This window comes from Malania oleifera, chromosome 2, assembly GCF_029873635.1.
Source record: "Malania oleifera isolate guangnan ecotype guangnan chromosome 2, ASM2987363v1, whole genome shotgun sequence".
Classification (NCBI taxonomy): domain Eukaryota; kingdom Viridiplantae; phylum Streptophyta; class Magnoliopsida; order Santalales; family Ximeniaceae; genus Malania; species Malania oleifera.
In genome coordinates, this window is record NC_080418.1 from 104,755,967 (window position 1) to 104,780,312 (window position 24,346).

At 38.2% G+C, this 24,346-nt stretch overlaps 1 protein-coding gene across 8 annotated transcripts; it reads right to left on the minus strand.

Annotated features, from left to right (window-relative positions):
- Positions 1-63: 63 nt before the first annotated feature.
- On the minus strand, positions 64-23,898 carry LOC131148550 (3-oxoacyl-[acyl-carrier-protein] synthase, mitochondrial). 8 transcript variants are annotated; one of them, XM_058098325.1, is made up of 16 exons: positions 23,538-23,847; positions 16,627-16,872; positions 16,148-16,377; positions 15,972-15,990; positions 15,824-15,885; positions 15,636-15,707; positions 15,384-15,470; positions 12,371-12,522; positions 11,883-11,963; positions 11,769-11,802; positions 5,168-5,234; positions 5,012-5,088; positions 3,643-3,703; positions 3,438-3,520; positions 3,114-3,185; positions 64-697 (listed from the first exon to the last, which is right to left on the minus strand). In XM_058098325.1, exons 2-16 carry the CDS (start codon positions 16,757-16,759, stop codon positions 533-535), a joined length of 1,395 nt encoding a protein of 464 aa, XP_057954308.1. In that variant the 5' UTR covers positions 16,760-16,872; positions 23,538-23,847; the 3' UTR covers positions 64-532. The 8 variants fall into 8 exon arrangements, with proteins under 8 accessions (XP_057954308.1, XP_057954304.1, XP_057954305.1 ...); XM_058098321.1 differs by lacking the exon at positions 15,972-15,990 and having other exon boundaries at positions 15,824-15,931; positions 23,538-23,898; XM_058098322.1 differs by lacking the exon at positions 15,972-15,990 and having other exon boundaries at positions 15,824-15,931; positions 16,627-16,880; positions 23,538-23,898.
- Positions 23,899-24,346: the final 448 nt, after the last annotated feature.

The window sequence follows — 24,346 nt, forward strand, 5'->3', positions numbered from 1 at the left end:
CAAAATGATTCATTCAAAATGAGAGAGAGATGAATCAATATAATTGAATTTCATGACCTTGGATTGCCCAACTGCAGATGTATTAAGCCAATGATCATAAATTACATAACGTCTTACAAAATCCTTTTTAACAAATAACTTAAAAATTCATTTGATTAAAACTTATGGGGCAAACATCACCCTCTATAGATTACATTATCTTGCCTAGGGTTAGTAATCTGGAAGGCTGGAACCACCACGTTACAAGCAAAACCACCCGCATTCTTTACCACCCAATCTGGACAGCCGCTGCTAATAAAACATTCAATCAATCAAAATAAAATTATCCCAAATGTGGCTATGCTCTAAAATCCTAAATATGCAACATAAATGAGAAACCAAAAATAAAAAACACAACAAAATATGCTGTAGGATCATCTCATGGAACAATTTCTCCTTCCCTGAAAGCAACCATTGAAGGTTGCTGACTGCATCTGCATTATGATGCAAACAATTCACACCATGATATTAGCAGCCAATCCATCCATCTGCTTTAAGGAGCAGCTGCAAACAGCAGGGATGCATTTGTTCCTCCAAAGCCAAAAGAATTTGATAATGCTGCTCTTATTGGCATCTTCTTTGTTGCGCTCAAAGGCATGAAACCGTCACTAAAAATAGGATCCGGTTTACTGAGATTAAGTGTCAATGGGGCAATTCCCTGCAAGAGGAGACAACAGCAGCCAATCAGTTGCAAGGTTAAACTTTACACAGTTAAAATGTTGCAGGTATGAGATTGAAAAAGTCGATACTGCAAGAAAAAAAATTGTTACAGCTCAGCTATGGATCTTAGGGACAACATAAGGCTGCCCAGAGCATGTATCAGTTTCATGCAGTAGAGTCCAACTCTTCATGTGTGTGTTCGATAGAAACATGAATCAGTTTATCACCAAAGCAAATTGTCAAAGTGTGTAAAATAAAGAATGTACATTAGGAGTTGGTTGAGGATTCATTTTGGAAATAGTAGGAATATACAAGTTAAAAAGCTAGTGACTCATCTTTTCTTTTTTAAACTTGACTCCACTGATTTGGTGTGGAATCAAACTTTAAAAAATAAAAATAAATATAAAAAAATTGTTTCAAAGTTGTCTTTTCCAATAGCACACCTATTTGTTTGGTTCGCAAGAATGGAATGGAATTAGTCTTTATAATTTTACATTTTGTCACATAAATTTTCATTTCATCCCACTCCAAATCCATTCCATTTTTGTATACCAAACATTATGTTGGTTGATAAGCAAAGAGAGACAAGGGCCTGTTGTGTTCTTTTTCTGTTTACATTTCTTCTCACTAAGTGGATACTTTGTCCACCATTACTTGTAATCTTCCTTCTTAGTAATGCGTACTTGAGTAAAGTGATGAGTTGGTCCTTGTACTCTTTGAGGCTGTTCTAACTTGGTCCCAATAAAAGAAAGTTTTCTAATAAAGTCACTAAAATAGTAAAATTTTGTAATTAGGGCCTGAGGATGCAAACGTACCAGAGGCATGATTGTATGTAACCAATTGTTTCCATACGTGACCAATTATAATTATTTATTTTGAGATAACAGAAGAATTTTTTGTTAAGGAACCATTTGTTTCCATAAGTGCCCAATTATAATTATTCATTTTAAGATAACAAAAGATTTTTTTTGTCAAGGAAAAGAGGAGAGAAATGCAATCTACGAGAGGGCAGGATGCCTCCAAAAAAAATTTTTTTAAAAAAAGTGAACCTCACACAATTAATTCAAAAAGCCTCTTTTCACCCCATTATCATTTATAAACATTTTGAATTAGCTAACTTCTGTACCCCCTTTTCCATCTTGCTTTTCCCACAATTCAACCTAACCACCTTCCCTCTTGGAGCATGTTAGAGCTTGATATACACTATTGGCCCACAAACTAATAGCTTAAGCTTTTAGGTAAAGCAGTAATCTAACATGGTATCAAAGCAATAACGATGCATAAATGTGAAACGCCTGTAGAGGGAGAGAGAGAGAGAGACTCCTTTTCCCGCTCCTTCCAGCTCTCATATGCATGATCATCTTACAGCTCATGTCGGCAGATTGGATAAGTGCTCACCCATTCATGGCTTTAGACATGGATGGTGAAACATGTGCTTGCAAGGCAACTCTTGCATACTGTCACCTACAATAAGATTCTCCTTGCAAACAGCACATTGTGCTTCTTGTCCTAGCTTGGTCAAAACATATGGTCTAACTCATCAAGTAATAGATAATGACCAAATTGATATGTCCCTAATAATTGAGGCCCAATGGCATACCCTTCTACTTGCTCATAATCACATCACCATCATCACCACCACCACATGGTAGGCTTTGATTATCATCACTTATGAGTACTCTCCGACTTGAACCATGCCAATCCATTGGTGGTTGGCCACCCACTCCTAATAGGGTCATTGACCTCTTCAACATTAGCCAGTTTGAATTGTCCTAGCATTTTTTTTTTTTTTTTTGCAATAAAGGGGTGTTTGAACTGTCCTAACTTGTTGAGCAACTTCCTTTCTTCTAGTCCTAGCCTCCAATGTGTAGTCCAAATTGATAGGATTAGAACTATATCTCTTGATACCTTCTCATCATAATTTGCCTCGAGCCTTCATGTTCTAATGCCTGAATACAAGTTTTTAATTTATTCCTATTTTGTGTTGGATGAAGCTAAATGTGCTCCAATTACATTCATTGTTCAAAACAAAGAGCCAAAGATTGTTTGACTAAGCTTTGACTGCAATTTGTGAAATGTTCAAAAGCACATATGCTACAATGAATCCACCATTAGATATGAGTAATGCCTGGGACCTACACCCCAAATTAGAAAGTTCTTTTTTTTTTGGTGCCTTGATTTGAAAATTCCCTTTTAAACCTTGAGGGTATTGGGGCCAACTTGTTGCTAAATCATATTTCTACTTTTCCCAAAGGAAAAAAAAAAGGGTCACACAATTGATGAGAAAATGAGGAATGAGTGAGAAAAGCAATTAACATCCATAGAACATACAATCTAATATCTACACAGCAAAACAGCCATGCTTCCCACTAACTACACATTGGAAACTTCTGGAAGTGCATGGATATCCTTACTTGGTGTATGGCTAAAACAGCAAAAATTGCTTCCACAGCTCCAGCTGCTCCAAGAAGATGACCAATAGCACCCTGAAATTTAATGAGCACTTGCAAAATCATTTGACTTCAAAATAGCAGAAAACAACACTCCACACCAAAGGTGGAACACCAAAAATATATATATATCAGCAGTGATGCCATTGGTGGAAGGGCAAAAAGCAACATTATGAAGGTGAGCCAACATGACTAAAAGAGAGAACAAACACTCATTGGGTACATGAACACGCCATATTTTTTACATCTTATTTTTTTCAACTGTCTAAATAAAAATACTTTGTTTACCTTTGTGGAGGATAAAGCCAATGCACCTGATGTTGCATGGTCAGAGAACACGGATTTGATAGCATTGGCTTCAATTGCATCACCTAATTAGATATCGTGATATCATGGACCTCATGCACATCAGTTACAACAGTTCCTAACATTCCACACATCACAAGCTCATAATATTTGAGTTCAATAATTAGTTAGATTCCAAATTCTTTACCCAACGGTGTAGATGTAGCATGAGCATTTACATAATTCACTTCATTGTGATAAAGACCAGACTGCAAATAATAGAGAAGTAAGCACGTATTAATATTTTATAACAAGCAATTTCAAATGAATATTGACGTTAAAAATAAATAACAATTTACAAAACTTAGTTCAGGACTGCCTATTACACAGAATTTAGCACCTCTCAGTGTCAAACCAGAACAGAGACAGCACATGAAGAGCAGAACAACAGAACTAAAATGCCACCAAAAAATAAAAGTTAAACCACGACCATATGCCCACCAATTATCTTATTTATGCCCCACAATTATTTATAATAGAGTAAGCCAAGTGTGCTGCACATGGAGTTGCATATTACACAATATGAAATTATGAATAAAAAAATACTCATAATCCAAATTCAAGAACTCTATGTCATGTTTTTGTAACAAAGATCAGATTATTCACAAGAGTCTTGGTGGACTTCATAGCATTTAACTGTGCTGTTGTAGTTGTTGCATACAGGATATAAATTTGGCACTTTTTTGTTGGTGATTGCATTGGATTTCTTATTTTAATTTGATATGGAGCTAGGATACAAAGTTTGGTTAAATTTGGTTTAGTGATCAAACAGAGAGAGAAACAGAGAGCGTGGCATACATTCAAGGGAAAGAAAAAAAAGAGACGGAATTTGGAAAGCTTTCTAATTTTTTTTGTATCCTTCAATTAGGAGTCCATTTTGGAGAGATTTCTTGTTGAACCATAATTCCAAATCATGAGAGCGAGCAAGCGCATGCATGCACGCAAGAGAGAGAGAGAGAGAGAGAGAGAGAGAGAGAGAGTTGAATTTTTGGTAAATTAAGAAGAGTATTTTTGTCCAATTAAAGTGCATATATATGTTTTTATATGCAGTATAGATATGATCAAATGATATCATGGTTAACAATTCAGACAATCAATTCAAGTTTAAGGTTAAACTTAGATGAGAACCAAGAACAGCCGCTGCACCATCCTGGACATGAGAAGTGTAATTTTGTCCAATTAAAGTGTATAAGCCTCCTAACTATATGTGTTTTTATTATATGCAGTATATATATGATCAAACGATATCATGATTAACAATTCAGACAATCAAATTCAAGTTTAAGATTAAACTTGGATGAGAACCAAGAACAGCTGTTGCACCATCCTGGACAAAAGCCAGCCAGTATATTATCAGAATTTAGTCAAAAAACCATTTCCCTGGAACTAATAATTTCATCCTCATAATTTTTTTATCACAATCTTGTAGGAAAAAAAAATTTCCAAATGTTGTATGCATGCTAATGCCTTATTACAGAACAAACAACAGAAGTTCCAAGCCATCACCAATCAGTTACCTGTTTTAAAGCACGTTTCATGGCCAAAATGGCACCCATCCCATCACCATGTGGCTGAGTAATGTGATAAGCATCCCCTAAACAAAGTCATATCCTAAAAATATGAGAAACCAAAGCACAGCAGTGCAATGCACAAACAAAATCACTAAATCTTACCTGACATCCCATAGCCGCGAAGCTCTGCATATATTTTTGCTCCTCTTCTTTTGGCATGTTCAAGTTCCTTCATGACAACTTAAAAATGAGGACTAAAGAAAATTACACCCACATAACGACCAAAAGATCAGCATTAAATAATAATAATAATAATAAGTAACAGATTAATTATTAACATGTTCCAAATTCTAATAAAAAAAAATCACAAAATACAAAATGCCATAAAGAAAAGAAAAGATTTTATTGGAAATATTGGTTAACAAAAATAATTCACAAAAATAAAAAAGAAAACTACAATGATGATTGTGGGTGAGGACTCAGGGTTTTAAGACATACAGTTGGCACGAAGTCCTCTGTCCAAAAAAGTTCTTATTTTCTTTACACGTTATCTAAAATGAGAACCCTCCTTTTGAATTAAAAAAAAAAAAAAAGATTTAGTGGAGGCAGGAAAATAACTATTTCTAGCCAACAACCAATATAAAAAGGTAAACTAAATACATTTAGGTAAAAAGGTTCAAATATATGATCTCTGGTTCAGCAGTTTGTGTTGATTTATGTGTTTTAGGGTCTCTCCTTTTCTTCATAATGATAATCATCTTTTTTTTAATGGAGAAATAAAATTTATTTGGCCAAAATGATTATCTAGCATTGCAGAACAAGTGGCTACCAATTCAATCAGTTGTTAACTTCACCATCGACCAGGAACCGAAACGAACAATTGCAAAACTTCCCTTCACTTCGCGATTCACCCACAACCTTCTGAGCATCGTCATCCTCCTTTGTCTGTCCTTTGGAAACTCACAACATTCAGATGTGACCTTCACGAACCCTCGTGCACCCTCAGAACCCTTGAAGAGCTCCACAAAAGCTTCGTCCTTCAAGCACAGAATCCCGAAGTCAGAGGTGACCTTCACGCACCATCGAGTACCTTGGGAAGCTTTGATAAACACCTTGACAAACTCGTCCATTAAATACCAAACCCCAAACCTCATTTCTCTTCACCTTCGTCCTTCTGAAGGGTCACACATCAACTGTACCCTTTTCCACATCTCTTTCCCCCACCAAAACAACTTAGTCCTTTAAAAATGACCTTCGAAGGTTCTCACAGCCTGAACCCTGGTTGCCCGACCTGCTATTGCAGCAAAGATGGGAGGCTATGCTGCTTTCAAAATTGAAAGGAAGGTAGTCTCTCTAAATATTTTGGCTTCCTCTACATACTCTATCACAGAATTTGCAGGGAAACATGCATCTTTTGTTGAGATAGAGAAAGAGGAGTTTGTGTGGGCTACAAAACTGACAGGCGTAACATGTGAAAATAGCAGACAGACCGAAGGGGATAGAAGGGGACTTTCTTTCAGCAAATCAGGCAACAGAGTTAATTTTCAGATTCTAGAAAATGTCAGAGGCAGATATGTTTGTTTGAGGAAGGAAAACAAAGGAAGAATCAATGCAGTGAGTATCCCCAAAGGAGTCCGGAGAAACTGATGAAGGGCTTTTCTCGCTGCACTGCTGGAACTCTCGTCACCCACAAACGAATCCAGAAAAACTAACTTTGGCAGCTGGATATGTCTGATTGTGGCTCAACGAATGTTATGTCAGAGTGTAGAGAGAAGTGTTTTCCAGAGAATCGTTCTGAATATCTCCTTTGCCGAGGTTACCAGAGCAGCTCCAGTGATGAGGTATGAATCAGGAAAGGCAATCATTCAAAGTTCCAGGAATTGGGAAGTTCTTTTCCTTATAGGAATTCCGAATTCATGCAAAAAGGTGGCAGGGAAGTAAGGAATCACTGTCAAATGGACATGGCTGGGTCAGTCACTCAAAGGCCCAATTCAAATGGGCTTAAAAACATAAGGCAATCTGGGTTATCAAAAAACAAAGCACCGGCCCAGTTGGGGAAGCTGATAAGAATTCAACTTCAGCATGATGGGCCTCTGGTGGAAGTGGAAAGAGCCAGAACAGGAGCTGCTCATGTAATTCGGTTGGGCAGAGCTCAGGAGATCAAGGAAGTTCAACAGATGGTGAAGGCCAAAAGGGTGCTTACAATGGAGTAGAGATCCCCGCGAACAGCAGGGATCAAATTGAAACCAGAAGGGACCAAACTGAAAACAGCAACCAGTTCCCTCCTTTGTTCTTAGTGCCGAGAGAGGAGATGATGATGGGACAAGAAGGGACATTGAAGATGATTTATCTTACGACCTGGAGAAGATTTGGGAAGTATAAACTGAATCCGAAATAGAATTACTAGTTGATCAGGTGAGAGCTGACCTTGAATATGCAGATGAGGAGGGATTAAAACAGCTCTTCCAAAGCAACAATGGAGAGTTAGAGAGGCAAAGGCAGCGTGAAAGCGATAGTTCAGAAACAATCTCACAAGAATTGGACAGAGATTGTCTTCAGCTGGATCCTGAGAATTCGCAAGCAGGCATATATTTTACTAATCATAATATTGATCATGTGATAGCTTTAAATAATGAGGAGCATTTGTCTACTGACCTTGGCCTTGGGCTGAATATTACTCCTAAAAGTAATCCAGTCATTTCTATTTCTCCTACAATTTGTTCTATGCTGGAGTTAAGGATTATGAATTGGAAGGTATCAAACAAACAACTGGTTTCAATATTGGGGAGTTCCCATTCCGGTATCTTGGTATACCTCTTGCAGCTTCTCGGTTAAATGCTATGCATTACTCTCCACTTATTGATAAAATTGCCAACTTGTTTTCTGGATGGCCTGGTCATACTTTATCTTATGCAGGTAGATTGGAACTTATCAATTCAGTTATCCAAGGGGTGGAGTGCTTTTGGCTTGCAATTTTCCCGATCCCGAACAATGTCTTTGAGCATGTTGTGAAACTTTGCAAGACCTTTCTTTGGGGTGGTAGGAAAAAGCCTCTTGTTGCATGGAGGGAGGTATGTCTTCCTAAAACTGAAGGTGGGCTGGGAGTACTTGATATTAAAGCTTGGAAGAAGGCACTTCTTTCTTGTGCTTTATGGAATATTCATGATAAGGACTCATTATGGTCTAAATGGGTACATCACTATTACTTGAAGGGATCTACTGTGGGCGGTATCTTCTAAACACGAAGACTCCCCCCTTTTTAAAAAGATGATTGAGATTAAAAACCAGATATTGCAGAGTTGTGGGAATCAATCAGAAGCAGATAGACTGTTGAGAGAAAATGGGGGAAAGCCCTCCGTGGGATATGATTTCTGGAGAAATAAAGAAGTCAAAGTTCCCTGGTTCAAAGAGGTTTGGAAGAGCAGTTGTACTCCTAAGTATGCCTTCATCTTGTGGTTAGGCATCAAAGGCAAGTTGCTCACTAGTGACAAGATTTATGGTGATGACATTGATCAAACGTGTGTTCTATGTGGCATGGAATCGGAGACTATAGATCATCTCTTTTTTAAATGCAACTTTTCTTGTGTATGGGATCAGATTAGAGTGTGGCTGGGTTTGAGGAGAGATATGACAACCTTGAAAGCTGCTCTGAAATGGCTACATAAAGAGGCAAAGGGATCTGGGATTCATTCTGTGGGAAAGCGAATCTGCATGGCAACCACGGTGTACTTTATATGGCACTTCAGGAACAAGAGGAGGTTCAAAGGCAAATCTATTTCCGCCGATGAGCTGATCCAGGTGGTTCAGAGACACACTTACAGAGAGGTCTTTGACAGGTTTGGCCTTCATACTATTGATTGATATTACTGGAAGATAATTTTCTTTCAGATGATCTGTCATTTAGATTATTGACTTGGCCTTGATAAAGGCTTTTGATGTATCTTGTTGATTTGTTCTGCATCTTGGATGGGGAGTTGGGTCCCCTCTGCCTGGGTATGCCCAGTGTATTCTGTACATAACCATTTTGGTCAATATAGTTTTACCCTTACTGATAAAAAAAAAAAAAATCCAGTCATTTCTTCTATTGGCGTTGGGGTGGATGAATCTGGGAAGGGTGATTCGCTCACGGAGGATCCTGGTACATCTTTTATTTGTAAAGGAATCCTTCCTCTTCCTAATCAACATATTCTTTCTTCGGAAACTGTATGCCAAAGGGAAGACTCTAATAGAATGGAGTGTTGTGGTTTAAGCTTTGAGGGCAGTGAGAGAGATAGCATAGACCCACAAAAACTTCAGAAGTGGGGTGTGGCATTCTATATTGGCCATTGACCTACTTAGGAGTTCCATTGGGGGGTGGGGGAATCCTAGAGCAGCAGAGTTTTGGAATCCAATGGTGGAAAGGGTGATTGAAGATGTAGATGGATGGAAGGGGGCTCTCTTCTCTTTAGGGGAAGGAATTACTTAATCAGGCTTGTCTTTCTAGCATCTCACTCTATTTTTGCATCTCACTCTATTTTCAGTCTTTTTTTAATATTCTAATGGGGATCGAAAATTATGACAGATTTTTTGCGGTCTGGCACAGGGGGTCATAGGGATCACTTAGTTAGATGGGATGAGGTCTGTCGGCCAAAGGAGGGAGGGCTGGGTGTAGGTAAGTTGGTGTCTAAAAACACTGCCCTTTTAGCTAAATGGCTATGGCACTTCCCTCTAGAAGAATCTTCCCTTTAGCATAGAGCTATAAAAAGTATGGGTTGGATGAAAATGGGTGGGATACCACTATTAATTTAAGATGTTTTTTGGGGAGTCTGTGGAGGTCCATTCCTCAGATTTATCATTCCTTTACCCCTCACACCAAACTTGTGTTGGGGAGGGGGTCACATATCCACTTCAGGAAAGACCCTTGGCTGAGTAATGTTGTTTTGTCCACTTATTTCCCTCGTCTCTTTCGATTGAATGCTGAACAAAATATAGCCATATCTTTTTTTTGTTGGGGATCTATGTAGTCCTTTAATTTCTTGGAATCTCTATTTTAGGAGACCTCTTAATGATAGGGAGATCAAGGAGTCGTCTTCTTTGTTATCTTTATTGTACAGAAGTAATCTTTTCGTCGAGAGGGCTGTTCGATCTTGGTCCTTGGATAAGTAAGGAGTGTATTCTAGAAAATATTTTTCTTTTTAATTCTTGATCTATTCTAATTCTTCATTTCCGCTCTTTCCTATTATATGGAAGGCCAAAGCTCCCTCAAAAAGTAAGACTTTGACTTGGTTGGTTATGCTTAATAAAATAAATACAAAAAGCTTGTTGCAAATCAGAAGACCTTTGAAGGCTCTTTCTCCTGATGTCTGTGTGCTCTGTTTCAAGAACTTGAGATAGCTTCTCATCTCCTTTTACACTGCAATTTAGCTTTAAGGACTCAGATTAAGCTGTTTAGTATTGTCGGGGAGAGTTGGGTATCGGTGAAGACTCACTAGCCATTTCTTTTACAGGTTTTGGTAAAACAAAGGATGGGGCACCCATATGGAGGTGTTGTTTATTTGCAGTTTCATGGGGGATATGGATGGAATGCAATGCACAAATATTCTCCAGGAAAAGATTAATTTAGGAGCTGATCTAGGATAAAATCCAGTATTTAGCATCTTTGTGATGTGTTGGATATGGGTTTTTCAGAGGAAATAGTTTCCAGGAGATTCAAAGAGATTGGAGGAATGTGATGGCCTGTTGATTTTCTCCTTATGTAGATTTAAGTTGTTTTTTGTGGTTTGTTCCAGATCTTCTTTGGGAGATGTCTAATTCTCCCTCTTATAAATTCTTCTCTCATTAATATAATTTTCTTTTTCTATAATTAAAAAAAAAAAAGTATGTTTAGGTGATTCCCATAGAATAGCCCTAGCATATGGGATGCTAAAACCACAAAGGAAATGATTGAATAGCTCTTTTGGCATAACATACACACAAAGTAGATGAACTGACCATGTTGGTACATAAGTATCAAAATTTTCAATTTATAATATATTATTTACAAATGCACAATATGTCACCCTCACCCCATAACGACACAATGAGGTATTTAGTTCTTGAAGGAAAGATTCCTATGCAATTCAGCAGCAGGTATACTTGTGGCCTACCTTTTGAGGCAAGGTAGCTCTACCCTTGACCCTTCCAATAATGAAAGCCGAATTGATACAAGTATCATAGCCTTTTGGCCAGTCAGGCAATTTTAGGGCATTATAAAAATTGGGCCTCAAATATTAAGCCACAATACACAACCTGTGTCCCCCAACGAGGAAAAGGTGCAAGCTCTGCACAAATGCAAGCCTGCTATATGAGTTGGTAGCATCACAATTCAGTAAGATGCCTGTCTATTTGTGAAATTCCTTCTAAAATTAGACGTGCGGCATCTTAATACTTGATTTTTCCTCACATCAAACAGCCTAGTACAATCACCATAGCCATTGATCAAGGAAAGTTGAAAGGAACAAGCACGAGGTAGGCTGTCCTGCTTCAAAATCAAATCATCTGTCCCCAGATAACATGTAGGCTGCTTGCTAATATGTTATTCAACTATGGCATGCTCTATAAACAACATAATTACAATCAGCTACTCATACCAATTGCATGACCAACATCTTCAGTTTGAAAAATGTAGTGAGAAAAAAAAAAAACAAAAAACAAAAAAAAAATTTGACAAGGGAACTGGATTCCTCCATATTTGGATCAGAAATTCAGATACTCTAAAGGAAAGACATAACACCTCACAACTCACCTCCAACACCAATACACCAGAGCCTTCACCTATCCTGAGTTGAAAGCAACAACAAAGAGATTCAGACACGAGGGTAGCATATAAATGATCAACACACTACAATTATTTACGTACACAAATCCGTCGCGTTCACAATCAAAAGGTCGTGAAGCTTCTTCTGGCGTGGCATTGTACTTTGTAGTCAAAGCCCTTGACCTACATATAGAAAAATCAATGCCAAACAGTGTAGAAAATCAGAAAAGAGAAAAATAAGCACACCCCTCAACAAGAAACACTCAACACCCTTCAGTTCTGCGCAGCCTGACATATGCAGTTAAATATGTATTCTACAAAATTCTGAAGTTCCTAAATCTTGTCTCCAAGAAAAAAGAGAGAGATTAACGTAAAACAATCAATTTAAACTTAAAATGGTGTATGATACTATCAATTCCTTTCTCAAGTAATTGCTTGACTAGATCTTTTCCTTTTCAATCTGTTTCTTATAATTTTTTTCTCAAAACTATTGCTAGATCTCAACAATGCCACAAAACTGCAGCAGAACAGACCTCCTCTAACATAGATTGCACATGTATGAGGTAAACAAATTGATTGATGATCATTACCTGCAAAACCCTGCTATTGATAAAGCATCAATGTTTGATTCTGTTCCTCCAGCCACCATAACATCTGAATCTCCAAATTGAATCATCCTTGCAGCATCACCAATAGAATGAGCCCCAGTGGCACAGGCTGTCGCCGCAGCATGGTTTGGTCCCTAGATTCAAAAACAAGACTAGACTATGCAACAATATTGTATAATTCAAAATAACTGATAAGCAAGTCCTTCAAATCACCAAAGATAACACCATTAAGGCAATAGCAATGAGAGAAATATATCACGAATCAAAATCTAATCCAATTGAAGGCAGTTAGCTCTGCAACAGTATGGCGCACACCACTCTTAAATCAGTGTTACTTTTATAATGTGCACATGAAAGCTTTTTTGTGCAATGTCTCTCCCCTTTGTCTTCCCTCACCAACCCCTCCCCCTGCTGTGCAACAATGAAGGTCAGCTCTTCACAGCCTCTCGCGACCCCGAAAACCCCAATTTTTCCCAACTGAAAGCCCTTAAACCTCTTTTTTATCTCCTGCCCTCACCCCTTCCTCTTGCCAAAAACCCTAAACCTAACCTTGTTGCCCCTTTCTGCCTTCTGCTCCTTTCTTCGTTTTCTGCAATCGTGGCTGTTCCCTCACCATCAACTTCCTGCCTTCATCCATGGCAGACGCAAAGCATTCAATGTGGATAGAGAGGAAATCTTTCACTTTGTCCATAGGTGAGAACACCGACATCCTGACGCTCATGGAACTCCACAAGGGACGTCGCGCGTCGATTTTTTTGGAGATCGAAGACCTTGCCTGGTTCTTTTGAGCCTGAAAAGATTTCTAGAGCTCGAAAAGAACAACCCCCTAACCTTCATGGCCTCGCAGGATGAGAAACAAGGAGAAGGCTTTGTCACTTCTCTTGAAATGGAACAAGCATGGCAGATACATCTCCCTTTTGGAAACCACAGTGATGGCTAGAGGCACTTGGTTTTCAAAGGGCTATGACTCAAATGGTTGACTCAAAATATCTGAATCTGCAGCTGAACTGGGTCAACATCTGCTCCTACCTTTTTTGGAAGCCCCTTACCAATGTGCACACAGACCCTTACCCTCCAATGTTGAGTTGGAGGGTTTGCAAACCTCAGCCCCTGCCACAACCTCGATGACCCTTCCAAAGCCTGCATTAGCTCAGCCTTGCTCTCATTGCGCCTTCCCCAACTGTGGCAAACCCTTCTTCTGATCCCAAGAGCAGATCGGCTGCAAGAATCTCTTGGAATGGGACACACGCCTGGTTTTGTGCACTCCTTTGCAAATGTCATTGTAAAGAACAACATAAGCCTGGACAGACTAGAAATTTTCTCCTCATTCATCTCCACGAAATACAAGCTTGATCATAATGATTGGACCTCCCAGGCTGGCAAAGGAAGATGTAGGGGTGTGGAACTCCACCAGAAAAGGTTGGGATGATTTCTTTTCCTGCATTAGATTCCATGTGGGAAACAAGGACAACATTTATTTTTGGCATGATGTAGCACGACCAGGAGGCCCTTAGCGTCTTGTTTCCAGTCATTTATAACCTCACTCGTGACAAAGATGCCTGCATTAGCCAGAACCTCCAAACCTCAGATCCACAGCTATTTTGGAACATACCCTTCCTTAGAAATGTGGAAGATTGGGAACTCCGCCAGCTCACAGACTTCTACAGCTATCTTTACAATTTCCAGCATCATAATAGCACAAATCAGCCAGTTTGGACAGGAAGGGGTTCTTCACTGTTAGATCCTTTTACAGGAAACTATGACCTTCGGAGTCTAACAGTATTCGTTTTTTTCAGACTTAAATTTGGAAGCCAGATGCCCCCACAAAAGTTGTCTTCCTCGCTTGGGAGGCAACTCAAAGTAAGATCCTGACTTTGGATAACTTGCAGAGAAATGGCCTATCCGCCGGCAATAGATATCCCCTTTGCATGGCCAATGCTGAATCAGTTGAACAGATTTGATTGGACAAGGTTGGGTCACCACCAAAAGGGAAGACAAAGGCTTTGTCTCTCATTCCCCTTGCAATTTTCTGGTGTGTTTGGAAAGACAGTAACAAGAGAGCAATTAATAATTCAACCACAGCGCTTCAGACAAGCAAAGAGCAGTGGATAAAGGCAGTTCCTAGCTGGCATAGTGGAAATGTTTTGTTTGTATTTTAATGTAATCTTTGATCTTTGTGACACCCTTTTGGGTGGGATTTTTTGTAACTTGAGCCACGATCCCCTTGATGCCTTTTCAATAAACCCCCTTCATTTACCCAAAAAAAAAACACCTGTGTTAGATAGACTAAGGAGGGTCTTCGTATGAACTTAAATTGCCATTTAGACACTGGTCGCTTAATTTTTGAACCAATTCACTGTAGGTGTTTAATTGCACATCTAAATAACTCTAAATTGCTAAGAAATTACCATCTCACTTAATGCACTTCTTATTAGTTCATGGAACAGTTCACACTTCAAATCTCAATTCAATGATCAACACTTAACATTTAATTTAACTAAACAGCCCCTTCCCCCTGCTATGGTTTAGGTAGTTTAGACCTATCTTTAATGTGGCATAAGTATGACTATGGGAGTAGACTAACAAGGTTTTCAGCCATCTAGCTATTTAGAATGTTTGTTCCACATTCAAATCTCAAATCAATGATCAACACTTGATACTTAATTTGACTGAACAGTTCCTTCCCCCTGCTATAGTTTAGCTAGTTTAGACCTATCTTTAATGTGGCATAAGTATGATGTAGGAGAAGACTAACAAGGTTTTCAGCCATCTAGCTCTTTGGAATGTTTGCTCCACATTCCTAGCTTACTTAGCAGATGTTTTCCACAACAATCTTACCAATTAAGGATCACTAAGGGAGAAGAAACAGCATCCCAGCACTACAAATCATTCTGTGAGGCCAGATGAGGGACGTAATTACAAACATAGCCCATGGTCCAAGCAAACTTGTCATATATTTCCCATACAAATAAATTTACAGATGTTATCTATGTACCTGAAATCCATATTTCATGCTCACATGCCCAGCTGCCATGTTGACCAGGATCCGTGGGATGAAAAATGGACTAAGCCGACGAAGCCGCTGCATTAACAAAGCGAGGAATTATTACTTTCTTTCTAAAGCCAAATTCAAGCCTGAAGCTGAAAGCATCAGGAGAAAATGACAAAGAAAAAGAAACTTTATTCATGGCAATGATGGAGCGCTATTAATAAGATATATCAAAGATCTAATGGAGCAGCAATGAACCTTTTCACAAATCATTTGTGCAGCATCCACTATATCAGTAATATTTCCAGCTCCCCCACCAATGGAGACACCCTGATGGCTTTCAAGTTAGAAAAGAAGATAACACCAAAGAATTGAAAACTTCCCCTGGCCACCTCTAAAGCAGAGTAAAATAAATTCCATTCAATGGCTGCAAAATAGAGTATTACCGTCCTTTCCTTCTGGTCCTGCTCAGCAGGCAGCCAATTTGCATCTCTGAGAGCTTCATCAGCTGCACATAGAGCATAGCCTATGAACCTTGAGATTGACCTATGCTCCTAGATGCAAATATCATAAATCACTAGATCACAATGTTACCATAAGAAAGCATCAGGAACTGCAGAATACATCCATAAAAAGAAACATTTCAAAGGTAAGCATCCACATAATTGTCCAGAAGAAAACAAAAAAAAAAAAATCACCTAATTATGAAATACCAATAAGGCAACAGTCCATAGTAGCACAAATACCTCAGAATATTGCAGGACAATTACCTTGGAGTTAAGCCACAAATCCTCATTGAAATCACCAGGCTTGGTTCCACATGGCACTATTGCTGCAACTTTTGATGTCAGTTGATCAAACGTATATAGCTGTGTCTCCCTATCAAACCTGTTCATCTTGAGATCTTCAGGAGATATAGCCCTAATTCCACATTTCCCCTCTATCAAATGCCTCCATGTTGTTGCCATCCCACAACCTAGTGGACTCACAATTCCTAGACCTGCATCATGAATAGAACCATAGAACTCAATATGCAAGAATGCAAAAATGTGTGTATTCTGTGTGTGTGTGTGTGGGAGAGAGAGAGAGAAGTTGCAACAATGCAAATAAAGCTAAAATTGAACCTTGACACTGATAAATTGGAAGGATTCAGTTGGAAATAATACAATTCCAAGCTCAGATAGAACTTGAATTTCCATCTGTGCGTGCAAGAGAGAGAGAGGGGTAGAGAGAGAGCGAGAGAAAGCACCTGTGATGACCACTCTTCGATGAGGAAGGGGAGGAGGCGGATGGAGGGATTCAAATCCAGAATAAGAAGATAAGCGTCGAGTGAATCGCAACCAATAGGAAAGTGATCTACTGGACCATATACCCCTTGACATGGCTTCTCCAAAAACCCAACAAGAGGCCTAATTCATATGCACAGCTCGTCTTTGCTTCTTTCCCCTTCCAGTCTTGGCTGCTACCCCAACACCGAAATTGCAATTCTACACTCCTGCATTTCTTTAAAGCAACATCATTTAGGCCATGTTTGATACACAGGAATAGAATGGAACAGAAATGGAATGGACAGAGAATGGAATGAAATGGAAAATGGAAAATGGAATTTGAATGACCATCCCATCCATCGTTTGGTTGCAAACATAGAATGAGACTAGAATGGAATGGACATTTCCATTCTCATTTCGATTCCCATGTTTGATATATAATAACAGAATGGAATGCTTTATTTTTTTAAGAAGTACATTAAAATAAATAAATCTATCAAATTCTAAAAAAAGTTTCAACTCTTTCAAGTATGATTTTTAGCTAGGAAGAAAAAATTAATTGATGATACACATGCAGAATTCTAACAAGGATTCAGACAACAATTTCATATAACTATGTGAAAAATAGAGCAATGTCACTTGGTGGTGGTAAATCTAGTTTAAGACAAATCATGCTATTTAAGAACTAATTGTCCATACCCTCATAAATATCATATGACTGAAGTGCATATTAAAACATAAAAAAGTCCCCTAATCTATTAAAAAGCTCATCAATGAGTCAAATAAAGCTTACATCCACAAAATTAAGCACAATTTTCACCCATTCTTCTTTTTCAATTATCTGCAACAGATGAAAAAAGTTTAATTAGTGTGCGACCTAATCCAATTTTTATTATTGCTTCACACCACTCGACAATGACCTATTTGAAGCTGTGACCAGCATTATACTTTCAAGTGTTGAGCAAAATCAAGAAAAGCCTCAATTAGTTTTTCATCTTCTTCTTTGGCCCACAATCTTTTATTTTTACCCAAACCACAAGTTTCTTCAAGGTCTCTCCTAAAAAGAAATGTGAAATTACAATTTAGTTTCAAAATGAGTTATTCACACATAAGTTGCATAAACCACAAAAGGTTGTAGCAAAAGGGCATAAATGGACCAATTAACTTGATGTTATTTCCTACAATCTGCATATAATTAGTTAACTAAGTTTATCTTTTTCACTTTTAAATTTCTATTGAACGATTTCAAAACCATGGGACATTGTAATTTGTAATTATTATGATAAGAAAACAACACGACTATGAGAATCAAATAAACGGTCATTTGCTGTGAAATGATTAGAAAATTATATCATGAACCCTGCCTATTGATTGATTGCCAGAAGATCTAAAACATGCAAAGCAAGTCCCCATTCCCTCTGCCGGCTTCAACATAAAAGAAATTTTTTTATGAAAAAAAAGTATGGAGGAAGAGGTTCTTAGATCAACCTGTAGATAGAACAAAATTATACTGACTTCTGGTGAGTGTTTTGGTGTAATGATTTCAGTATTGACAAAATAAAGCAGCAAAGCCTGAAGCTCTGCTGCATGATGATAGAGATATAGAAAAATACAGCAGCAGAAAAATACAGACATGGTAAAATTCTGCGGCATTTATACCTGATACATATTTTTATAAATACATATATACCAGAATTCTGCAAACACTGTTATTAAAATTGGGAACTCTGAGATCATCATCTAACCAATTAACAAAGTTTTTTCCTTACTAAGAAAACTCATCAGTCAGAAAACAAATTAAACCCTTCTAATGGTGATTGGTTGATGTGATCATAACCACAAGCTCGGCGCCCTTTTCTTTGTACATCAAGAAATTAACAAAATCACAAGCTAAGGCCCTTTTCTTTCCTCTGTTTAAGGGAGTGAGCTGCATGCATTACAGATTGATGGCTTACAGATTACTAGCATCAGGCTTGACATCTCATTTCACCAACCCATTACGAATTGCATTCCAAATCTGCAGGTGAGGTTGTGACTGATGATTGACTGGACATAGCATTGCTTTATGTATTTACTCATTTGTTTGGGAGGGGGTGCGGCCAAGATATTAAATAAGAAAAATAAAAAGCGAAACAAAAGAATACAGTGAATTTAATGACTGTAAGAAAGCTATAACAAGCATAAAGTTATAAAAGATCAATTTCAATGAGCATAAATTGTGTGGCTCAATGACTGTTTCCATCACTTGAATAGCCTCACAAAATCAGCTCAACCCCTACACCAGTATAAACCTACAGAACATCAACCTTGACCCATAGAAAAATGAGAAATACAAAATCACTCTAAACTTCCCTAGTAAGTAATTTTCAATCACACCTCAGCAGGCAATTGAAGCTCACCTGTAAAACCAAACCTTAACAAGGGAGGAGCTCCAACTCTTTTACCGACTTGGCCAAAATTGACAGGCTTTTGGAATCAGGAAATAGCAACGAAGATGATGAAGGGAGGGTAGAAATTTACTGACTCAGCCGAAATTTATAGTTTTATGGCTTCCACAGTTGCAATAAGAAAAAATTTGCATTCCATAGAAAAAAAGTGTTGGTAATAAAAAGTATAGCTTAAAATAGAGAACAAGATTCAAGTCTTTCCAAGCTTACATTATTTTATCTAGTGCATTGTTCTAGCAAACGTCAAAAACCAACCCTAAATTCCACAGCTGCAGCCACTCCCACCACAATTGCTACTGTTTTCTGAGTGCTTTGCTTTTCCCTACAACAATAATACGCTACACATAAGGCATAAATTACCTTGAACAAAAAAGTGCAACATAAATGACCCAAAAATATCAACCACAGGGGCCATTCTTGTCTCTGCACCACACCCTGAAGACTCTCTCTCTCTCTGTTCAAAATGAAAAAAAATCAAAAAAAGCTGACTTTACATTCTCTGGTGATAAAGCTCCTGGAACGGATCATTTTAATGCTAACTTCTGCAAGAATTGTTGGAGCATTATTGTCAATGACTTAGCAACAGCTGTGCCCTTATTCTTCAGAGAGTCTAAGCTCCTCAAGCGGATTAATGCATCTCTTATCATCCTAGTTCCAGAAGTTAAAAATCTCACAAGCCCCTCTGACTCCAGGTCCATCTCTTGCTGCAACATCTTTATAAAATCATCTCCAAGGTCTTGGTGAATAGACTCCAAAGCTGCCTCCCTTGCTTTATTAGCAATAACCAAGTTGCTTTCACCAAAGGTAGATCAATACAGGATAATATCCTTCTTGCTCAGGAGCTCCTGCACAGCTACCATCTCAACCCTGAAAATGGATTTGAAAGTGGACCTCGGAAAAGATTTTGATTCTATAAATTGGGACTTCAACTTCAAAGTTCACCAAGCTATTGGTACTCCTCTGAACTTTATTATTTGGGTTAGGAGATGCATCTCCACTACCAATTTTTCCCTTTGCATTAATGGTTCCCACTAAAGGTTTCTTTAAAGCCAGGAAGGGTATCAGGCAGGGAGACCCTCTTTCTCCTTACTTGTTTGTCATGGTAATGGGGGCTCTAACAAGAATTCTCCAAATTGCAGCTTCAAAGGGTGAACTCAGCTACCACCCCAAGTGTAAAAATCTTAATCTCACTAATCTTTCATTTGCAGAAGACCTGCTCATTTTCACATATGGCAATGCCAACTCATCAGCCAGCATTAAAAAAGCTCTTACCCTTTTCCACTCTATGTGAGTTCTTCATATCAATTGCTCTAATCTGAAATTTGCATCAATGGTATTGAGAAGGACAGAATCCTTCAAAACCTTGGGGTTCAAGAGGGAAGCTCCTAATCAAGTACCTTAGCCTTCCATTGGTAACAAAAAAGATCAACAAGCTTGATTACTTGGCCTTACCAGAGAAGATTTCTGCCAGAATAAATAGCTGGACTTGTAAATATCTTTCCTATGCAGGAAGGTTACAGCTCAACAAGTAAATTTTCCTTAGCATCCAAACATATTGGAGCTCAGTTTTATGCTTACCCAAATCAGTTATCAAAGAGCTAAACCAAAAACTGAAGAGTTTTCTGTGGCAAGGAAATGACTGAAAGACCTCAGGCTGCAAGGGTAAATGGCCAAACGTCAGTAAACCTTTCTCAGAAGGAGGCTTGAACATCTACTCCTCTGAGTGGGATGATGCTAATGCCTTGAAGCTGTTGTGGGCAATCCTTACCAAAAAACCGTCATCGCGTGGATCTTGGATTACAAGCTGAAAAGTAGAATCATGTGGGCTGTTAATCCTCCCCCAGCGTGCCCATCTACTTGCAAATCAATCACGAGAGCTCAGGAAGCAATGTAACCTTGTATCAAGCACAAAATAGGAAATGGTATGAACACTTATCACCTCTCTGACAATTGGCATGTAGAAAGCCCTCTAATTTAGCATTATGGTCCTCATCTCTCAAACTATCTTGGCCTGCTCCTTGATGCAAAGGTCAGTGATCTAATTCTCTATGGTAACTGACAGTGGCCAAGAAAAATGTCGAGCAGAGTGGAAAATCTCAAGATCAATATCTCCTTCTCCCCTAATCCTGCTCAAGAGGGCATTATCCAGCGGGCGCATACCCCCAACAAAATTTTCTGCCTGGAATCTCATGAGAGAGAAGAGCCCGAAGGTAAATTGCATATTAGCATCTGGTTCAGCTCTAACATTCCAAAACGTTCCTTAATCAGCTAGCTGACATTTCTCAACAGACAAAACACTCTGGATAAACTGCTGCATTAGTGGGGGGTAAATTTCAATATGTTGGCTACCCTCTTTGTAAAAAATACAATGAAGACAAAGACCATCTCTTTTTCAGGTTTGAGATCTCCAGAGCCATATCTTGCAAGGTTTTTGCTTTCATAAGCATGCCCAGAAGCTTCACAGATTGGACTAAAGAAATTTCCTTCACCTCCTCCTTAAAGGCAAAGAACAAAGACATAAAGATCCTCTGGGATGCAGTTATATACCACAGTAGGAAATAGGAAGGCCCATAATGCCCTTCTTTTTGAGAAGACTGCCATAAACATAGATGCATTGTTCAATCTATCACTACAGATGTAAGCTACAAACTGCATGGAGAATGCTTCCAATACGTTTGGGCTCTCTTTCTTTTGACTCTCTATATTCTTCCTTTTGTCCTCCTCTTTGTGCTAATAAAGTTTCCTCTTACCTTCCCCCCACCCCCCCAAAAAAAAACAATTTAAAACTTAAGTTGGTTACTTTTATGTTATTTTTCTAGCTTTGGAATATGGATTGTGGATTTTGTTGACTAGGATTATTTTTTAAAGCCTATGTAGGATGCCAATTTAAAATTTTAAATCTTATTGGTGCTTGCATTTTAATGTTTGAATTTTAAAATTTACATGTGATAATAATGGGGGAACAAAATATCAACTTATAGTGACTTTAAAATTTTGAATTGGACCTAAAGGTTCGGTTGGGTTAACCGTGGGACATTAGCCCAAAAACCAGTTTACAGAATTTCAGTAAACCTTTTGAAATGGTTCAGCTATGGTTAGCATTTTCTAGCAAAACAAAAATTTCAATTTGGTTATCATTCAAGAGGTATGGTTTGATTAACTGAACCATGCCCAGCCCTAATGTTTGGAAGTCAGCTGCATCACCTGTTAGGTTCACCATTGTCATTTTCCTGCCACCAACCTTTCGCAGGTATGGGTAGACATTTACAGCAATCAGCACCTCAGTAAATTTGCAAAATTTCAATCCGAAATACCTTTAAACATTCCAGTAAAAAAAATGTATATTTTCAATTAACCCCCAATCCATACTATTTTTCCAGTCCTTGCTGTACAGACAATAATTGCTGGCCTATGGATATGAGGGTGCTTCTTACATGTAAGAATCAGCAAATCAAAGTGTTCAAGTCATCTGGAAGCTACAGCAAGCAATCTACATTTTCATGTACGCACAAGTTATCATGAGCTACAGTGATTAAACCTACATCAAGTACTTTACAGTAAGCCAGTCAAAGAGTTCAATTGATTGCAAACAAAATTTATTTCAAAGCCTAACCTAAAAACCAGTTGGCGGTAACCCTTCGACCTAAATTCACATAACTGGAGAGGTGGACTCTCCTTAGATCCTTCTGGGGGAAACTTAGTCCACACCTCTTCTTGGGGTCAAAAGTTGAGGCCTTTAGATAAGGGGAGTTTCCAGAGCAGGCTTTCCAACAAAATCCCCGTTCAACAACTACCAGAAATTTATCTAACAATATCATTTTGAAGCTTGAAGGTATTCAAGTAACAAGGGAAAGTCCAATATTTTTTCTTTAGATGGATCCAATCTTGAGACTGCGCATATTTTTCTTGTGAAAAGGTAAAGATCTATTTTAGCAAAAATTTTTTGAAAGATCCTTCAAGTTCAGTTGTTATTATATTTGGCAGAATTATTAGAAGATATAAAATTCCAATTTCAGCTGTCTGATGAAGCCAAATGGACAAAATCTAACTTCAAAAGCTTTTCACTGGCTGTTAAATAAAATTATGTATGCCTGTTTCTTGGCATTAGTAATTAACAATCTAGAATGTACTCAGCAGTTACATTTCTAGCCAAACAATACCAAGGTTTTCCCTAGCTGTTAAACTAAATTATGTACGGTTGTTTCTTGTCACTAATAATTAACAATCTAGAATGTACTCAGCCATTACATTTCTAACCAGACAATACTAAGATTTTCACTAGCTGTTAAATTAAATTGCCACAAGAAATGAAACAAAAAAAATTGCAAAATCCAGTATCAGATAACAGAGAAGATAACAAATCAAATTGAGACAAGATATGATCAAAACCTACAACAAGAAAATTTTCGTGTAGCATATATAGGGTTTCCTAGTGCCCAACTTACCTAGGGTTCCCTGCTACTCCTGGTTGGCCTCTTTCCCTCGACAAAAATCGACCAACGGTGCTTTTGACTTTGAAGAGACTAAGTAGTGAAAGCCAGCACAAAGCTAGGGCTGGCAGTACCTGTCGATGTGGAGAGGAGAACGAGGATGGAGATTTAAGGAGAGAGGAAAGATCCGCCCGATAAAGAGAATGAGAGAGTGAAGATGAGTTAGCCACCCGGAATGAACTCGCATGTTGCACTCGCAGAGCAGCATGGCTATGGAGTAGGCCAGGGAGAGCGGATGGAGGAGGAGCAAGACGGAAAGCCGCCAAACTGCGAGTTTTTTCCGAATTTAAATTTATTTTAATTAAAATTATTTGACAAAAGACAGCGGGATGGATCTGCGTTTTTTATATAAAAGACGTTGACCTTGATGTCCGGATTAGTGACGGGTCATGATGTAGGTTGTAAATGAAATAAAAAGATAATTATAAAAAAATTAAAATAAAGAAATTTAAAATTATAAAATTAAAGTAAAGAAAATTTGTGAATAGATGTGTTGAGTTGTCATTTAAACGAATTTTGCAAATATTAATATCTCCTTTCTTCAGAAGTTCACGAGTGTAAAAGAATTTTGATGAAATATGTTTAGTTTTATCACCTTTTATGTACCATCTTTGATTTGTGTAATACATGTTGTGTTGTTCTCGTACAATATTGTTGGCTTATCATTCTCTAATGATAATTCACTTGTCCTTTTAATGTGTAGGATTATAGTTCTTAACCATACACATTCACGACTTCTTTCGTGAACTATCAATATTTCTAAA

Coding starts and splice junctions, on each gene's coding strand:
- LOC131148550 (XM_058098321.1), bottom strand. CDS start 16,759: ATGTCAAGGGGTATATGGTCCAGTAGATCACTTTCCTATTGGTTGCGA. Junction 3,704..5,011: donor TGAAACGTGCTTTAAAACAG/GTAACTGATTGG, acceptor TATTATTTGCAG/TCTGGTCTTTATCACAATGA. Junction 3,521..3,642: donor TGCTACATCTACACCGTTGG/GTAAAGAATTTG, acceptor ATATCTAATTAG/GTGATGCAATTGAAGCCAAT.